The following is a 20,447-nucleotide window of genomic DNA, read 5'->3' on the forward strand; positions in this document are numbered from 1 at the left end:
CTGCATCGGGCTGTCTGCCCAGCAGGGAGCCTGCTTCCCCCTCTCTCTCTGTCTGCCTGTCTGCCTACTTGTGATCTCTGTCAAATAAATAAATAAAATCTTAAAAAAAAAAAAAGATGGTTATTTTTCCTCTCATCTTGCCAGAGCTGTTATCTTTTTTCTTGGTTCTTAACCTTGAGAACTTGCTAGGATTCTTTGGAATACCCATGAAAATGTGTCCCTTTCTCTCCCCACCAAGACTTCAGTCCCAGGAGTTTCTCACTTTCACACTAGTCCATAAAGCTTCCAGCATCTGTCGAAATTACCATGTAAGTATTCTGTTTATGCCATTACAGTTTCTGCTCAAGGTAAACAGATCATTACATGATTTTCTATATTTGCATATCTCTTCAGATTTTAGGGTGGCAATTTGTCCCACAACCTCAATTCTCCAACCAGCCCAAGAAAAGTCATTGATTTTTCAGTCTCTTCAGATCTTGTGAGGATGGGAGTGATGATCTCTGAACTTTTATATGTCCGAACTCTTACATGTCAGAAACCAGAAGTCTGATTATGGACTTTAACCATATCTATGAAACACCTTCATAGTAATACCTAGATTCATGTCTGAATAACTAGGGATTGTAGCTTAGTCAAGTGAACACACAGAGCATGGTCTACCCCTTGTCAGCTTGCTACCCTTATACATCTCAAGCTATACTTTATCTCAAATAAAGGTAATAACAAAGTTATACTTCTGCCTAAATGATACTGATGTGGAGTCTTCCAGTGCAATGGTCAAGAAAGAATTCTTGAGATGTTTACAGGGCAACTTAGTAAGTTTATTTAAGTAGCATGGGGACAGAACCTATGAACAGAAAGAGCTGCACTTTTTGCTGTGTGAAGCTTGTGGTTACATACTTAGCAATCAAAGGGAAGGGGGGCATGCAGGGCGTATCAGATTATAAACATTTATTTGCATTTCTTTGAATTATTACTTGGAAAACTACTTTTGCAAGATTCATCTGGTACATATTGTAGAGGCCACTTTTGGGCAGACTTGAGCAATGGAATATAGAGAGGGCCCATAGCGACCAACTGGCTGAATACAGACAGGCCCATCAGGTGACCCACCTCAAAATATCCATAGATCCTAACTGATCCTAACTGTAAGGGTCTACTTACAACCAGGCACAGTTACTAAAAAGGGAGAATTCTATACATCGTCACACCTCCTCACCTCCCTCCTTTAAAAAAAGCCCCCATCCATTGCCTCTTTGCAGACAGCCTCTCTCCTCTCCTATTCTGCCCACAGCTCCCTTGCAATGCATTCAATAAACTTCTATCTCCTTTGTTCTGCCTCAGATGAATTCTTTTGCCACCTGTACCACTGGCTTCACCCAATCATCACCCCACATTTGGGGGCCCCCATCCAATCAGAACAGACATCCCATTTAGACACCACACATTTCATTCAGTTTGATATTAACTATTTGTGAGATATATATAAGCAGTAGTGATACTCTTTTTTTTTATGATACTTTTAAAGAATGTAGCAACCAGCATGTATTTGATCCTTATTGAAACTATGCAGACTTTAAGTCAGCCTTCCAGGCGAAAGGTAAACATTTTCCTGCTTCTGTCTCTCATCAATACAATTGCCTTTTATACAATCAAAAACATGCTACCTCTTATTCCAGAAGAACTTTCTCCTTTGATCCTGTAACTTAAATTCTGTGATATAAACATAACTATTGTTAATACATCCTATGTTAGAGATGATAAGGGGATAAGAGAGGGAAGAAAACAATATCTCTTAGCTTTTGGATACTTTCATTTATAGTATATCAAGGCAGTTCTTTATAATATACTAAGGCAAGTTTCGGCTTCATTTGGTGTAGTTGAAACCTTTGGATCCATGGTTCATCCAACCAGCCATACTATTAGATCCTTTCCTTTTTTTTTTTTTTTTAAGATTTTTTATTTATTTGTCAGAGAGAGAGAGAGAGAGAGCGGAGCACAGGCAGACAGAGTGGCAGGCAGAGGCTGAGGGAGAAGCAGGCTCCCCGCTGAGCAAGGAGCCCGATGTGGGACTCGATCCCTGGACGCTGGGATCATGACCTGAGCCGAAGGCAGCTGTTTAACCAACTGAGCTACCCAGGCGTCCCTATTAGATCCTTTTCTAAGCCCCATAAGTTAAAACATTGAATTCAGAATCTCTGCTTAGGGGGCACCTGGGTGGCTCAGTTGGTTAAGTGTCTGCCTTCAGCTCAGGTCATGATCCCAAGGTCCTGGGATCAAGCCCCGCATCAGGCTCTCTGCTCAGCAAGGAGTCTGCTTCTCCCTCTGCTTCTGCTGCTCCTCCTGCTTGTGCTCTCTCACTCTCTCTGTCAAATAAATAAATAAAATCTTAAAAAAAAAAAAAGAATCTCTGCTTAGGAGACTCATATCAATATAGTCAGCCTGATCCAACTTTACATTCTTTCTACTGTGATCCCACACCCGTAAGATCCATTCCCACACATATGACCCATATTTTCATCTCTATTAATTGAAAAAAGTCACGCAGGTCTTTTAGTGTGTTAGTGCATCTTTCAGTGTGCAGGTCATACTTTGTAACTCACCCTTTGGTACCTGCTGGGACTTATACCAAGTTATTGGTCTTGAAGTAAGGAGGGAGGCAGGTCCTGAAGAGAATCAACAGTGCCTTTTAAGACAACTTCTTCAGGAAACGAAGGGCTAACAAAGGTCAAAAAGCTGATTCTACTGGCAAAGAGGATCTCAGAGAATTGAGACATTCAATGTACTTGGCTTCATCTCCCCATTGCAATTTTCAAGATCCCATTCCTTCCCAATCAGTGCCCTCACTTGAAGGGAAAACACCCTTTTGGCCAAAAGTTCAATTTGCACTGTAGTTCAACCACTTGCCACTAAAGGCTACAGGAGATAAGTGTTCCTCCAAGGGCCGATTTACCTTTCAGGTCAATGTGACACTGAAGCTGGGAATCAGAGGCCCTGAGCTCATCAGGGCCTGAGCTCATCCTTCTCAACTTTCTCCACCACAGTTAGGACAATCAGCCAATCTCATTACACTCCTTAGTTCTGCTAAAATATTCTAATGTAACAAATACATGGTCACCTAGAATCTCACTTTCTCTAGGTATTTGATTAGGAGTATCTAATGATAGTATTTTGCATATCCCTTGTTGCATAATGTCATGGACTACTAGTGTCCTCTTTAGTGCTAGAAATAGAGTCATTAGTGCCTTTAATAAGATTAGAGAACCAATTCCAGAAAACCCAGAATCAATTCAGAAAATTCATCTTTAAGATTCTGTTCCTCTAAGAACCACTTCTGGTACCAAAGTCTGTATCAGTCAAGATTCTGTTGGGTCCGTTATCAAAGGAACGAGACTGAGACAAAGTGAAAGTTATGCAAAGCCTTATTCTATGCCAAGCATTAGAAGTCAGACTGACCGGCCAGGGCCGCCTCCGAAGAGAGTGACCCCCCCTTGGTCTTACAGGCTAGTTTTACAGGGCGCAACTGCAGACCTCTACGTATGTGGCTTTGGCTGATTGGATGTCTCCTACCTGTGTGTTTTAGTAACCGTTACCTGGAACTGATATCAATAACTGTTGAGGTGTTTATTAAACAAAATGGCCTTGTTTTAGGTGTGTGTTTTAGCAACAGTTACCTGGAACTGATATCAGTAACTGCTGAGGCATTTATTAAACAACAAAATATCTACCTAGGCAACATGGAGTTACTATGGCTAAGTAGGCCCAGGCAGGCCCTAGGGGTTTAACAGGTGTTAACATGGAATAGGCCCCAACAATTCAACCAGGGAAAGAGAACCAGAAGTAGATAATATATATATAAAGAAATGTATGCAAAGGAATTGGCTTACATGATTGAGGGGGCTTACCAGGCAAATCCAAAATCAATATGACAGGCCATCTTCAAGGGCAGGCTAGAACTTGGGCATGGGGTGATAGAACTGTCCATAATTGAACTTATCTGGAGAAGCAAAGTGTGTGTTCAAGAAATAACATCTATAATTATTATGTAAAAGAAAGAGGAGCAAAAACAGACTTTTAGAGTCATGAAATTAATCTTTTTACCAGTCTACCTTCATTATATCTGGCATGGATGTATTCCTTTTTAAGGAGGGATACAAGGGAATCCACCTAATGTATAAACCTCCCGGTCTCTGTTCTTATTTTGGAGATCAAGGAAAGCTTGGGTTATAACTAGGTTATATTCCGCTAGATCTTTGGCTTGGATTCCAGCTGTCCCTTGCTGGGTTCCTTGACAGCCTAGTAATGTTCAGAATGGTAGAGCCTCACAAAATCAGGTACTCAATCCTTTTGTTTCGTTTTTTTTTCTTTTGTTTATTTGTTTGTTTTTAAGTTTTTCTTTTATGAGCGCCTGGGTGGCTCAGTTGGTAGAGCCTCTGCCTTTGGTTCGGGTCATGATCCCAGGACCTGGGATCGAGCCCCGAGTCTGGCTAACTGCTCAGCAAGGAGCCTGCTTCCTCCTCTCTCTCTCTCTCTCTCTGCCTGCCTCTCTGCCTACTTGTGATCTCTATCTGTCAAATAAATAAATAAAATCTTTAAAAAAAAAGTTTTTCTTTTAATTCCAGTTAACATACAGTGTTACATTAGTTTCAGGTGTACAATATAGTGATTCAACAATTCCCTATATTACCTGATGCTCATCACAAGTGCCTTCCTTAATGCCCTTCACTTCTTTCCCCCATCCCCCCAACTGTCTCCCCTCTGGCAACCATCAGTTTGTTCTCTGTAGTTAAGAGTCTGTTTCTTTGTCTCTGTCTCTCCTTTTCTCACCTTTGCTCATTGGTTCTGTTTCTTAAATTCTATGTATGAGTGAAATCATAGGGTATTTGTCTTTCTCTGACTGACTTGTTTCACTTAGCATAATACTTCCTAGCTCCATCCATGTCACTGTAACTGGCAAGATTCCATTATTTTCTCTGGCTGAATAATATTCCATATATTTGTGTGTGTATGTGTGTGTACACATGACCCTGAGATCAAGTCCTGAGCTGAGATCAAGACTTGGATGCTCAACCAGCTGAGCCACTCAGACACCCTGAAAGAGAGAATTTAAGCAGATTCAATCCAGTGTAGGGCCTGATGCAGGGCTTGATCTCACAACCCTGAGATCATGACCTGAGCCAAAATCAAGAGTTAGACACTTAACAAACTGGGGCACCCAGGTACCCCAGATTTATGTGATTTTTAAAATTATTAAATAAAAATGGTTAAAATTTACATAACAAAATATACCATTTTAACCGTTTTTAAGTGTACAATTTGGTGACACAACAGTCTTGTGTAATAATCACAACTATTTCCAGAACTTTTTTTTATCCCAAATAGACTATCCATTAAGTAATAATTCCCCATGCCCTCCTCCTCCCAGCTCCTAGTAACCTCTATTCTACTTTCTGTCTACCTGAATTTGTCTACTCCAGGTACTTCATATAAGTGAACTCATACAAAATTTGTCCTTTATTATCTGGCATATTTCACTTAGCATAATGCTTTCAAGTTTCATCCATATTGTAGCATGTATCAGAATTTCATTCCTTCTTAAGGTTGAGCCATATTGCATTTTATGTATATAATGCATTTTGTTTATTCGTTCCTCTATTGATGGACACTTGGGTTGTTTCTACCTTTTGGCTATTGCGCATAGACTGCTATGAACATAGCACACAAGTATTTGTCTGAATTCCTGCTTTCAATTCTTTTGTGTATGTACCTAGGAGTGAAATTGCAGGATTATATGATACTTTTATGTTTGACGTTTCAAGAAATTGCCAGACTGTTTTACATGGTGGCTGTACCATTTTACCTTCCCACCAGCAGTGCACAAAAGTTTCAATTTCTCCACATTGTCACAAACATTTGTTATTATCTGGTTTGTGTGTGTGTGTGTGTGTGTGTGTGTGTGTGTGTGTGCTTTTCTCTCTCTTTTTTTCTTTCTGTAATATTTATCCTAATGGGTGTGAAGTGGTATTCTGTAGTTTTGATTTATATTCCCTTAAGGACTAGTGATGTTGAGCATTTTTTCATGTGCTCCCTCGCTGTTTATATATCTTCTTTGAAGAAATGTCTATTCGAAAACTTTGCCCATTTTTGAATTGGGTTGTTTGTTTTGGGGAGTGAGTTATGTTTTAATGTCCAAATCTATCTGCTCTCCAAACGACCTTCTGGAATTTTTGATATTTATTTTAATATTTTATAACTGGCATTTCTAGAAAATGCTCCACAGGAAAACATTTCGTGGTTCTATGATAACTGTGTGACACATGTGAAAGATCTTTCTTTGTAACAGATGAAACAGACAGTAATTCGAGTTGCTTCCCATGTATGTGGGCTGTTTTCAGAGAGTGCTCCTGCTCTTTCTACATGGCAACTTTCAGGAAAGGGTGAATGACTGGACTAACGGGACACGATTTGGGGTTGAGGCTTCCTAAGGCTCCAGTGATCCACTGTTATCCTTTATTTTTCTTTGGGTTGGAAAATTTTCTCTCTCAATGAAATGTAAAACATAAAACAAACAAAACACCTTCACTCTCTGGTATATGGTCACGAATTAATCCTGCAAATGAAAATTTGCTCTGACACAAATTTGCTGTGTGCCTCTTCTGGGTTGAGAGGTACATATATATTTGTTAGAGATAAAGGGATAAATGTAGCTTCTGCCCTTCATCAAGAAGTTCAGAGTTAGAAGTTTTAAGTGTGGTTTTGAGGTTATAAAAATATAAAACACATAAAAAATGTTAATTCATGTTTGTAACAAAAAAATCAGTTAAATACATCTGAGTACAATTATTTATGTCTTCATGGTAGTGCAACATGTGAATGTGATTAAAAAGAATAATAGTGAAAACAATAGAAAAGAGCTACCATTTATGGAGTACTTACTATGCCACATACTTTCCATGTATGCTTGTGTTTAATAATTGTAAATCAGGAAAATGAAGCTCAAATAATTAGTTAAGAAAGTTGCTTAGGGTCAGTACTTGGTACATGGCAGAGTCTGGATACAAAGCTAAGCCAGTATGACCGCAATTCCCTAACAGAAGTACAATAACTTATAAGGAGGAGGAAAACAGGGCAATATATTTCTAATAGCTTAGTATTACTGTGAGTGGCCAGGAAAGCAACATGGATATCATCTGGAAAATAGGAGATTTAAGTAAGTAGGTGGAAAGTTCTTTTAAAAAAAAAACTGTTTGGGAATATTACATGAAAGTGCAGAAAGCTAAGTGCTCATCTCACCTTCCTGATCAATGCAGGTGTCCTCTCCAAGTGCGTTGCAGGGTTTCTTTCATATGCAATTTTTAAAAGATTTTATTTTTAAGTACTCTTTACACCCAATGTGGGGCTCGAGCCTACAACCCCAAGATCAAGAGTTGCATGCTCTACTGACTGAGCCAGCCAGGTGCCCCTCAGATGCAAATTTTGGATTAAAATATTTTGTTCATATTTTGGCTGGATTTTATCTTGATTACTATGGTCTCTTCATTGGCCTTACCACCTTTGCCCGAACAAAATGCCATCTCAAAAGTCTCTTTCCCTAAGAGCTTTTACCATGCCCTCATCGGTCAACTCTATGTCTTGACTGCTTCCTAAAACCTGTCTATAATGGATTCCACTTGTCAGCTGAGGTCTGAAGGTCTCCAGTGAATCTACCTTTGCCTATATCATAGTTCTTGATTCTTAACAAATAAAAATACTTTTGTGCCTTTTGTCCTATACTTCCTCACTTGTGCCTTTTTTTGTCTTCTTTTTACCCTTTCTTTGTCAATATATAGGAGTTTATGGTCCTGTTTTGTAGGTTGAAGCCTAAAGACTGTCTCTAGAATCTCTCTCTTACCAGAGCAATTTTCAGCTTTCTAGGATGGAAAATCGTATTGCTCTGAATTGATCAGAAATCTGCTCTTGGGTTAATCAGTCATGACAAGTTGGGTGGGCACCAGAATCTCATAGTACAGACATAGCTGTGGGCGTCTACTAATGTAGATTATGTTAGGGACATTCCTAGAAAAGTCAGAATGCTTTCTAACCAGGCATTCACCTAAGAGGTGCCTATTACACTCTGTAGAACAAAGTGTTGGAAAGAATCATGATATCTTTATAAACAAGATGCAGAAACGAGCTGAGGGGTTCGAGTGAAATTATAAGCAATTGAACAATCAAATCCAAAGAAGGTGGACTGACGTTTGTCTGGAGGAATGTCATTAGTGATAATAATTTCAGGGTTCTGCTCACCTTTTCCTGATTTTAGCATTTTTCCCAATGAGTCAATGAGTCAAGTGAGTTATCCTTAGAGTTCAAATGCCCACATGAACAAAGGTCATGTCCTGGCTTCCTTGGTGTTGTTAGGCTACATTAAGAAGGTAGTAGACATAATCTCAGGAAGCAAACTGAGGATTGCTGGAGGGGAAGGGGGTGGGAGGGATGGGGTGGTTGGGTGATGGACATTGAGGAAAGTATGTGCTATGGTGAGTACTACGAATTGTGTAAGACTGATGAATCATAGACCTGTACCCCTGAAACAAATAATAAATTATATGTTAATAAAAAAAAAGAAAGTAGTAGACATTTGTTATTTTGGGCCACACTCAACTACCCTTCCTGAATATACCATTCCCCAGTCCTTTTTTTTTTAGGATTTTATTTTATTTTTTAAAGATTTTATTTATTTATTCATGAGAGACAGAGAGAGAGAGAAAGGCAGAGGGAGAAGCAAACTCCCCACTGAGCAGGTCACCTCATGTGGACTTGATCCCAGGACCCCGGGATCATGACCTGAGCCGAAGACAAATGCCCAACAATCTGAGCTGCCTGGGCAGCCCCCCTCCAAATCTTGATGGGACTGATGGAGGTCCAAGAGGCCCCCAACAGAGTTCCCTTGGAAAACATTGACCCTAAGATGGGGAAATGGCTGGATTTCATTCAGCCCTCACCTCTCACTCCCAGCCTTTTCTCTATTTCCTTCTGGGATTTCATTTGGTGAACACTGAACTTCTGGATTTTATCTGTTCTTTCACATTTTTCTCTTTTTTAATCTTATGCTCTGGAAGATCTCCTTTATTTTATCTTATGATTCTAATTTGGAGCATTTTATTTTACCTGTTGTATTTTATTTTATTTTAAAATTTTATTTATTTATTTGACAGAGAGAGAGAGAGATCACAAGTAGGCAGAGAGGCAGGCAGAGAGAGAGGGGGAAGCAGGCTCCCCGCTGAGCAGAGAGCCTGATGCAGGGCTCGATCCCAGAACCCTGAGATCATGACCTGAGCCAGAGGCAGAGGCTTAACCCACTGAGCCACCCAGGCGCCCCTTAGCTGTTGTATTTTAAATCTCTAATTGCTTTTCTGATTTTTTTTTTCAAATCAACCTTGTGCGGTTTTATGAAATCTTTGTGTTATATATATATATATATATATATATATATATATATATATTTTAAAGATTTTTTGTTTGTATATTTGACAGACAGAGATCACAAATAGGCAGAGAGGCAGGCAGAGAGAGAGAGGAGGAAGCAGGCTCCCCGATGAGCAGAGAGCCTGACACGGGCCTCGATCCCAGGACCCTGAGATCATAACCTGAGCCGAAGGCAGAGGCTTTAACCCACTGAGCCACCCAGGTGCCCTGTTGTATATTTTTGAGTCAAGTTTTCTTCTATTCCCTGATTATGTTTGTTTCCACCAGAATTTGTCTCGATCTTTCTCTCTCAAGCTTCCAGATCTGCTAATATCTTGGTGATATTTATGTGTCTTGTCATATTTTAGAAAGAAGGTGCCGTCTCCTGATGGCGCATGGGAGAAGAATGAGGCACAAACAAGTCAGGGGCAACAGAATGGGAACAGGAGGCAACAGTAGAAAAGACTTAGCACTTTATTTTATTTGGGAAAGACCTAGGTGTCCAACAAATTTTATTTTATTTATCATTTAAGTTATCATTTAAGTTTTATCATTTAAGTAAAACTTTGAAGTTTTAGGTTACAAAGACTTTGAAAGCTATCTTAACAATTACCCATGAAAACTTTGAGACAGACAATGAGTTATCAGTTTAGTTATCTTTTTGTTAACAAATTCCAGCAGAGATAATATGAGCTTATTTGACCTTTAGTAAACCTTAATAGAATCAGTTTTACATTTAATGTTGATAACTTTAAAGACATGTCTATTTTAATGAAACCAATAAACTTAACTTTGTTTAAATACTGATTATTGTTTTACGTGGGCCCACCCCATTTTTAATTTTTACCTGAGACACGGGTTTGTAAAAGCTACAGAATGGAGCGAGTAAGAGTTTAAGTAGACCGGATAGTAATTGGAATTGGTTTTTCTTTAGTAGGCAAAGTTTTACTTTTTTTCATGTTTGTAAATCTAAAGTCCCTAATATAGGGAATTAGGAGCGATGTTCTTTACTTACCTTTAAAAGCTCCAACAGTTGGCCCTCGCTGACTTTTGCTCCTCCCGCCTTAGGAGCCTTCTCAACAAACATCCCTAAGGCCGATACTCGTTTGTGCTCTCCAGATTACCCATGCCCTGCAGTAAGGACCCACAACACACTAGCGGGGGGGAAAAGGCACTGCCATGCAAAACTCACATTGGGGCTGGTCTCTCAAGTCCCTGTTCGGGCACCACGTGTCGCCTCCTTGTCGCCCCCTGCTCCCATTCTCTTGCATCTGATTTGTTTGTGCCTCATTCTTCTCCCGAGGCAGCAAGAAGGTCCATGCAGCTGGGCTCCATCGTCTTCCCAGTGAGAAATCTGACTGCATGTTCTGCTCTGGGCATGAGGGTGGGGAGGGGAGTGGCAACTCATTTTGAGAGTGAGAGCATCTGCTTGCCAGAGTGAGAACTTTACTGTGGGACATGAAGTTGAGGACTAAAAACCTTAGACTCCAGTCTTGCCTCAGGGTAGATGCCAGCCGCCTGTACTTGCTGAGTGCTGTGCAGGGGACCGGGGGGATACAGGAGGTGGCGGAGAAAAAAGCAGGTGGGTACAGTTGATCCACTGTCGGAGCCTGCCCAGGTCCCCTCAGGCTGACTGACTGCCCTCCTCTGCAGCCCTCATACATCCCCTCTCTGCGGTGTCCCTTACCTATTAACCCTCTCCCGTTGACTTCCTGGCTTCCAGATATGTGTCCACTCTCTCATCCCAATATGACATTCTCTTACCCTGTTCTCCCTCATGTATGGGTTTATTTCTTTTGTACTTCTGTTCCTTTAATACACAGTCAAGGCAGAGAGAGCATGTCTGGTTCATTAATAAAGGTCAAAAAAACAATACACATTTACTGTTTATTATTCCACAAGTAATATTTCCAGCAAAACCCCTGTATATTAATGATATATTTCCATTAAAATAAATAACTTATCTTTTACAGCTTAAAGAAGTAAACAAGTTGGGGTGCCAGGGTGGCTCAGTGGGTTAAGCCTCTGCCTTTGGCTCGGGTCATGATCTCAGGGTCCTGGGATCGAGCCCCGCATCGGGCTCTCTGCACATGCTTCCTCCTCTCTCTCTGCCTGCCTCTCTACCTGCTTGTGATCTCTGTCTGTCTTATAAATAAGGAAAAATATTTATTTAAAAAAAAGTAAACAAGTAATGTACAAAAACATGTTCCTTATAAAAATGCAAATACGAAAGCTTGTAGACTGTAAAGGGAAATTGGCTTTTTCCCTAACTCAATTCTAGAATTGCCCAGGAACTAATGGCTGTTAATAATTGGGTGTATATCCTCAACTATTGCTAATGGATTTACATATCTCTGTCCATCTGTCTGGTTGTCAGGTTACTTATCTTTTTAATTTCAATAGGATCCAGTTTTATGTGTTGTTCTGTGAATTTTAACTTGGTTGTATGTCTTTTCATGGCAGTGGATGTAAAGCTATCATTCTTTCCCCTACTGGTTGACATTTAAGTAATTTAGGGTTTTTCTTTTTCTAAAAAGACAAAATCTATTAATGTTCCTGTTTCACATGTTTTACCCAAATTGAGAAACCTTGTCGTATTGCAAAGAATCCCAGTATTTTTTTTTAAGGTTTTATTTATTTATTTGACAGAGATCACAAGTAGGCAGAGAGGCAGGCAGAGAGAGAGGAGGAAGCAGGCTCCCCCGCTAAGCAGAGACCCCGATGTGGGGCTCGATCCCAGGAGCCTGGGATCATGATCTGAGCCAAAGGCAGAGGCTTTAACCCACTGAGCCACCCAGGTGCTCCAGAATCCCAGTATATTAAACTGAAAAACCTGATTGGATGAAATATAGCGAGTTTAACATATAATATATGACCACATTTAGAGGTGCAGTACTAAAACTTCTTTGTTGAACTTCATGTTATCCTATCCCAGCTAAATAATGGAACAGAACCAAATCACATTTATTTTGTTCAGAGTCAAGGAGGCAAGGCAGCTTGCATGACATCTCTCAATCATCCTAACAAACACCCAGATTCAAATGTTTTTGTTCCCCTCTACTGTCCTTTTCCTACCATTTCCTGACTATTTTTCTCATTTTCCTCTCCATGCTCTAAACTCTTGATTTACTGGTCATTCTCTTTATTATAGGTCTTAAAATTGGAATCATTTTAACCTCAAGAGGACCATCAGAGTGTGACTTTCCAGATGACTCCTATTTATAACAATGTGTAGAAATATCTATTGACAAAAATACACATTTTGGCGGCCCAGAGCCCTACTTTGGAGAAAGGTCACATTCTCCACTTTTGAAGAGCAGAAATCCTTTGCATGGCTAGTTTTGGTAGATCTTTATAGTGTACCATGACAAATGGTTTTGAAAATTCTACTGTGTTTGGTTAGCACTGACTTTCCTTGGCTCTGTGGCAGAACTAACTTTTCTCCTCATTTTCATATTTCTTCATCTGTAGAAGCCTGATGTTCACTGACCTCCATCTGCAAGGCTGGGTCAGAACTCCAGCTTAGCCCCTGCTTTTAACAACAACAACAAAAAAAAGGAATTTTGCAGATATGATTAAGTGAAGGACCTTATCCAGATGGGCCCTAAGTGTAATCCCATGTATCATCATAAAAGGGAGGCAGAAGAAGATCTGACACACACAGGAGCAGATAAGGCAGTGAGATCATGGAGGCAGAGACTAAGTATTACAGCCACAAATCAAGAAACGCCAGCAGCTACTCGAAGCCAGAGCCTCCAGAGGAAGGACAGCCTTACTGATACCTTGGTGATACTGGTTTCAGACTTCTGGCCTCCAGATCTATGAGAGAATAAGTTTCTGTTGTTTTAAGTCACTAAAATTTATGGTAATTTGTTATGGCAGCCATGGAAAACTAACACAGTGATTTGTGACCTCTCTAAGCCAGTTTCCTTCTCTGCAAAATGAGGATATTAGTGGTAATACTTAGAACCTGAAAAAAACTAATGAATTTAAACTGTCTGGTAGGATGCCTAGTACAAGGTAAATGCTCAGCAGAGATTAGGTGTTATTATTAGCAATGGGCTCTGATAGGAACACCTATGAGGTGCTTTGGAAGCATATGAGAAGAAAGGCAACTAATTCAGCCTCTAGTTCATATGATGCACATACCATCCTGTAAGGTTAACAAGACACTTGAGAGGCAAAGAAGTTGAAATTAACTTAAAGTTAAAATATATGGCATTTACTGACCATAAAAAATTTTTCCACCCCCAATTTCTAAGAGTGACTGCAACCATCAGAGATGTGCTTTTCAAGTGGTCACTTGTCCCCTGGCAGGTGCCCCAACAACTTTCCTATTTTTCTGGATCTGATTCTGAATGGTCATTCCAGGACACATTAATTAATGAATGAAACATAAGAATAAGCAGTGCAACTGGGAATTGGAAATGTAAATTCAGTTGCCTATCGAGGAATGTAATCGACAGCCATCACACTTTGCTGTGTTGTCCATAGAAAGGAGCGCAGCTTGGGCCGTACTGGTCTAAGGGCCTGGGTGCCAGAGAGCTATGGATCATTTTTCCCTGAGGGCTGCGCTGGAGCGGGGCCGGAGCCTCTGCCTTTGAGCTGTCTCCATTTGTTCACCCTGCTCTGAGAGACATCATGCCTGCACTGTGGGTTGCTCTGGGCTAATGATGGAGGAGTTAGCAGCATGGCCTGGAGTGGCTCTCGGTGGGCTGGAGCCAGCTGACACACGCCACTTAGGTTTCCAAGGAGCCAAGCTGTCCCCACTCACGCACGGCTGATGCACTTGTGGCTAAATGCGTTGTAGCTGGGGGCCCGGTGCCAAATTCAGGGCAGGAAATAGAACGCCACCTCCATCACCAGGGAAACAATGGCCTGCGTGCATGATTTAAGCCAGGGCCAACGAGAAAGCTCAAAGGGACAGTCGGCAGAGGAAGGGAGACCAGAGGGCGGCTTGCAAGGATTTTGTCTTGGGTTATAACCGTTGACAAGCCACTTAACTGCCCACATATTTAAGTTTATCTGAGTATGAGATGGAGGCAACAATATTTACACATCTCACTGGGGACTTAGGAAAACAATATTTCTGACAGACCACTTGGGATCCATGGATGGAAGGTGGTATGTAAGTGCAGATGATAAACTTCCTGTGTGTTTGTGCTTTTAGCAGGTGTATTAGAGGCACGTAGACCCTTCGGAAAACACCTGTAGAGTCTGATCGAAACCAAACAAGTTACAATAAAAGCTAACAGTTTTAGATGCATGGATTTGTCTTTGGTTTTGTGCAGGTTTGGGGAGCTGCATGTATAATTCAGACTTCAGAACCGCATCTGAACTTATTGCTGTGATGAGTGTTTACAGGTCCTTCGATCCTTTTGAGAATGCTGTAGCTGGGGATTGTTCTCAAATGTTTGCCAACTTTTCTCTAAAAAAAAAAAAAACAAACAACAAACAAACCCCAAGTTACTTTCACTGTGTAGTTTCTGAGTTGCACGTGGAGTCTGGAACTTTTGTTTCCAAGTTGCAACGAGCCAAAAATCTGCTTCAAAAACAAAGTGCGAAGAGGACTTGTTGCTCTTCCCACCCGGGGTTTGCTGTTTCTGAGGAGTCCTTCCGAACCTGTTATACCGCCTGCGTTCTGTTCATTTAAGGCTAAGCAATTGATCTCAGACCTCCCTGTAAGGTTCTTAAATGTTGTTTTCTGTCGGGGAAGGACCTGAGGGAGTCTATGACTCTGTTCTTGGTTAATTAAACCCCTCTCTGGTGCATATTGTCTCTCTAGTAATTCCTATGGGTCCACGTAAAAGGTGACTATTATAGAAAACCAAACTTGTTTAATAACACAAATAATACACATTAAAAAATTTAGAATAATTACATAAAAGCAATATGGAAAATAAAGATCATCTATAATTCTCTCATGCAGAATTCACCATACTGGCACATAGGTAGATTTCAAACAAGCATGGGATTCTAATGTATGTACCAGCTGTTTTACGACCTGTTTTTGGGGTGAACTCTTCCCCTAGTGGATCTAGGGAGAGCATCGTAAGTCCTTCAAGTCTCTGCGGCGGGGAGGGGTCCTGCTTCTCTTGCAGGCTAGAGGCTGTGCAGGGAATGAGGACCTTAGAGCTTTAGGCAGCCCTTGCTTTCAAAGACTTTCAAAGACTTGTTCTCGCAGATGTCACTCCACTTCCTTAGCAGTCCCGTGTTTTGGCAACAGCGTACACCCCAGAACTAGTAAACACTTGCTGATTTTAGCTGCTGTGTGGATGATGATCCTATGCCCTTCCAATCCATTTGCACCCTGCTGTCAGGTGCATTAGCCTCCCCTCCCCACCCCCTTATTTTCATGCTAGCAGAACTTGACTAAGGCATAACTTACATACAGTACAAAACACAAATCTTATAGCCTATGGAATACAGCAGACAGGTATGCACACATGCACACTCCGGTGTGACTGACTTCCACTCAGGATATAAAACATCTCCCAAATCCCCAAAGTGGCTTTGTGTCCTCTCTGAGTCTGTTCCCCACTCCTCAGTAGTTATTCCATACATTCCTGATGTATGGAATATTACTTAATTTAACCAATTAATTAATTTTAACTAATTTAATCGTGTTATTTCCTACCTAAAAACATTCCATAGGATTGTTGTTCCTATATTTTGCTGCCTTGGGTCTGAATGTCTCTGTCTGATTTTCTGTGTCTACTCTCTTTGGGGTCCTGCCTGCTGAATCATCTGGGCCTCCGTTGACACCTCCTGACCTGAGGCTAACTTATGCACTGTCACTCCCACCTCCCAGGCTCTATCAGGAGGTCTGTTTCACTCTGAGTCCTCACAAGAACTGCCCTTTCTTTGGCCTCCCCAAATCTCACCCATTCACCAAGGCTCAACTCAAGTCCCATTTCCTCCATGAAATCTTCCCTTTTTGCCAAATTTTTTCCCAATTTTTTTGCCTCCCTCTTATACCTGAATTAGTTAACACCATGTGACTGAGTTTCCACAGAGAGCTGGGGCCACGGGAGCCTTGCCACTATGCTGTTCCTACTCATGGTCCCTGGTGAGCATTTCTGTCTTGCAGCAGACGGTTTCCCAAACCCTCCCTTCTGTTCACTCCCGTTCTCTTGCATCTTGAGACTGTCCCCAGTCTCCACTCTGCAACGCCAAATGCTGCTCTCTGCATGCTATCTATCTCTCCCCTTCTTTTTTTGCTCTTGGTGCTTTGCTCCCCAGCTCAGCTAAATCCAGCCTTCCAGACCTCAGGTCACATCTTACCACTCATTTGACACCGAAATGATTTGGTGTCAGATTTGACACCAAAAATCCCGAAACCAGTCTTTCCTCAGAGGGTAGGGCTAGAGTGAGAGGGGAGAATTTGAGCAGATGAAGAAGGAATTCTTTTTATCAGATACGGGAAGGCTGAAAATACTGACAGAGCTTCCGATTTTGTCCCATTACACCCTACATCCTTTGAGTCAAGGAGTTAGTGACTTTCTCCCTTTCTCCGTTGTTCTGAGGTGTTAACTTTGCTCCCGCACAGATTTGTTGAGTTCCCACAACACAACCAGAGCTCTGAGCTCACAAGCATTGGCACAATCAAGGGGTTTAAATAAGATATTGCAGCTAATTGCTTAGCACAGGGTCTGCTTTTGGTAAGGCTCAGAAAAGTGAGCTATTATCAAAGGCCTGCAGCCCCTTCTCTGATTCCTCCCAGTCAAGCCAGGTGAGTCAGGGCCCCAGAATGATGTGTGTGTGTGTGTATGTGTGTGTCGTGGTGGGGAGGGGTCCAGAAACCCTGCCCTGCTGGGGACACAGGCCCTAGAGCTATAGAGCCAAGTCCAAGGTCCCAAGTGGCATAGACTCACAGTGAGAGCCTCAGTCTCTCCATGGGGAAGATGGGGGCTATAATCCATCTGCCTCACATGAGTGTAAATGTGAGCACATGTCAAAGTATTTTGCAGGTGGTGACGTCTTGCTGTGTGAGCTGGTAGAAGGACCAGCAATGCAACGTCTTGGTATGAAACTGGTTGGCCTGATTCCAACTTGCACATACAATTACGTTTCTGAATTAGTACTTGGCAAAGGCAGCCCCCCAGAGACAGAGCCGGGTTCTAGACAGAAGATGTTTTAGTTAGACTCCTTGCAGTTGTAAGTTGACTCCGAAGCTGGCTGCCTGCATTTATATACAGGGTCTTACACTGACTTTGGAAAGTGGCTCAAACCTCAGTTTATTTGTCTGTGAAATGGGGATAATAGTCCCTTCCTCTTATAATGTTGAAGGGCAAAAGGTAATTTATATAAAGTTGTAGCACAGTGCCTGACACAAAGATGTGCTCAATAAATATTAGTGCTTTTATCATTTCCTAACAAGTGTTGCCCAGTAAGTGCTGAATGAATGAAGGAACAAATGAATGGGTACTGGTCTGGATTTGGCTCCTGAGGGTGCTTTTTTGTTCTTCTCTAGTGTTTTCAGGCTGGTCCCTTGTTTAGGCAGGGAACAATGTTGACTAGGCATGGGGGAAAGGAATTGACCAAATAGAAGGGTTTCAAGCCAGGGTAGGAATGTCGGCCACAGAAGATAGGGACATGCTGGGGGCAAACCTACCGGCCACCTGAGAGCTTGCAGGGGACCCCTCAAGCCCAGGCCAGGCTCCATGTAGCTGTCATTTCCCTCTCTGCTTCTTCAGAGAGGCCAGCTTGACTTTGGTTTTGTTCCTAAGCGCAGTTCCTGGATTCATCTTGGCAGACTGATGGCTGTTGTTTTAGTATCTCTCTAGATAGCCAGGTGAGACAAGGTGTAGATATTTTTCTATGAAAGAATAAGCATCCAGTATGGTACCTGGGAGCCCGAGCCCCTTCACCCCCTCCTCATTTCCACAGAGTCAAGCCTGTGGGACAGAAACTAATCTGACTACACACACGCATGACACACACACTCATACATGTACACACACATGCATGAACACACACACGCACACACACACACACACACACCCCTCATGAACCCAGAGAGTGGGGCAGGAGTTCCACAGCCACTCTGAGGGAGACAGTTTTTGCTATCCTGTCCTGTCTTTGCCACTGACTTACTGTGTGACCTTCAGAAAGTCCTTTCCCCTCTCTGCGCTTCAAATTCTCTGTCTTCAAACTGAGGGAGTTGACCCTTGTGGTCTCTGAGATCCCTCCCATCTCCAAAAGTGGCAGGATTGTGTGAGTTATAACCACGGGGTTGGAATTCTGGCTCCATTGCTTTCTGGGTGGCCTTGGGTGAACCACTTAATTTCTAGATTAATCCCCTCTGTAAAATGGGAACGACAAATAGTAATCTACCCTATAGGGATGTAGTGAAGTTTAAGTAAGATGCTGCAGCTAAAAATGCTCAGCACAGGGTGCCTGGGTGGCTCAGTGGGTTAAGCCTCTGCCTTTGGCTCAAGTCATGATCTCAGGGTCCTGGAATCGGTCCTGTGTCGGGCTCTCTGCTCAGCAGGGAACCTGCTTCCCCTCTCTCTCTGCCTGCCTCTCTGCCTACTTGTGATCTCTCTCTGTGTGTCAAATAAAGAAATAAAATCTTAAAAAAAAATGCTCAGCACAGGGTCTGTCTCAGCACAGGTTACACTCAGAAGAGGAAGCTAATAGTAAAAGCATTGTGTGACATTTGTCTGATTCCTGTGTGTGTGGGCAGGTAAGTGGGGGTCCTGAAGTGATGGGTATGTGTAAGAATCTGTGTGTGTGTGCGTGTGTGTGCGCCAGTGTGTGGAGGTCTCAAGTCTCCCAAGGGGCACTAAGTGATGGGTATGTGCAAGCATCTGTGTGTGTCTGTGTATGCGTGTGTGTGCACCAGGGTGTATGGAGGGCTCAGCCTCGCACGTGGCGCTCTGGGAAGATCTGAACAGGGAGGCCCCCGGCTGGAGAGAGCGGAGCTGGAGCCGGTACCTCATCTGGCAGGAGCTGTAGGTCTTGTCTTCTCCCTTACTGCAACATGTTGCAGTCTTGGGGCACAGTGAGTCTTTGTTGCTTCCTGAATAGTTCTACTTGCAGAGGCAACGGCTGGACCCTCCTGGCCTGGAGATGACCGACGAGGTTCCCAGCCGTGCAAGCAGCCCCAGTGAAGAAAAGCGGGCCACCAGCCCATTCTGGCTGACCGGGGCTTTCCTCTATCCCAGAGGGCTGCCTGAAGGCAGTGATTCCCAGCTCATCTCCTGGGCTCTGATACCATGATTCTGGGTTTTGAAAGCAAGTCAGTTCTGCCCTAGGCCCCCTCCCTTCTTTCCTCCCTCCTTGGACCACACAGTGTTTGTTTCACAACTGGACACTTCACTAAGTGATGCAGGAAGTAGGCCCCTGGGAAGCAGATACCGCCTCGCAAACCAGATAATTGAGTGAAGCCTCTGGATGCCTCTGGGGCCTGGGGCAGGGTCAGAGATAAGCGGAAATGCCAGGCTTATCGCTGCTGCCTGAGTTCTGGAGAAATCTCCCTGGCCAGCCAGCCCACCTCATTCCCAGTACTCCGGGCTGCTGGGCATCTCCAGGCAGAGTAAACACTGAGTTGGCACCGTGGCTGCAGCCCCAGGATGGGGACTCTGTGCCCCACTCCGGTACTTCACAGTCCCAGCGCCAGAGGCCAGCAGCGGGCGTCAGATTACATCCAGATATTTGCGGTAAGCGCGGCTCCAGGCGGGTCTGCTTTGAAGTAGGAGCCCTCAGGGACAATTGTTAGGGTCATGGGACTAAGGGAGCCTTGGTGACAATTATTCCCCAGACGTAGGTCCTCTTGGACCAAGAACCTCAGTCAGCAGGAAGCTTTGGTTGATGGGTACAGCCTGGGGACGGTCAGTGTGGGCCTCCCCCAGATAACGCAGGGTGTAGTGGGCACACAAGGCCCGGTGGCTGCTAACCCCTAAGTTGTCTGCGTTGAACCCAGTGAGGCTTTCCGGGGTTCTGTTTCATCTCTGATTTCCTTTTCTGAATAAGCTCGGCTTCGTGGAGGACAGGGT

General features: G+C 42.8%; 1 protein-coding gene across 1 annotated transcript in view; it reads left to right on the plus strand.

The window, feature by feature from the left end:
* The first annotated feature begins 14,379 nt into the window (after positions 1-14,379).
* Positions 14,380-20,447, plus strand: part of MYLK3 (myosin light chain kinase 3) — a 45,969-nt gene continuing 39,901 nt past the window's right edge. Inside the window, exon 1 of the mRNA XM_080829500.1 lies at positions 14,380-14,575. Within this exon, the coding sequence (XP_080685626.1) occupies positions 14,558-14,575 (18 nt within the window). The 5' untranslated portion in view covers positions 14,380-14,557. The remainder of the gene's footprint in view (positions 14,576-20,447) is intronic.

Source organism: Martes martes, assembly GCF_963455335.1.
Source record: "Martes martes genome assembly, chromosome: 17".
In the NCBI taxonomy this organism is placed as follows: domain Eukaryota; kingdom Metazoa; phylum Chordata; class Mammalia; order Carnivora; family Mustelidae; genus Martes; species Martes martes.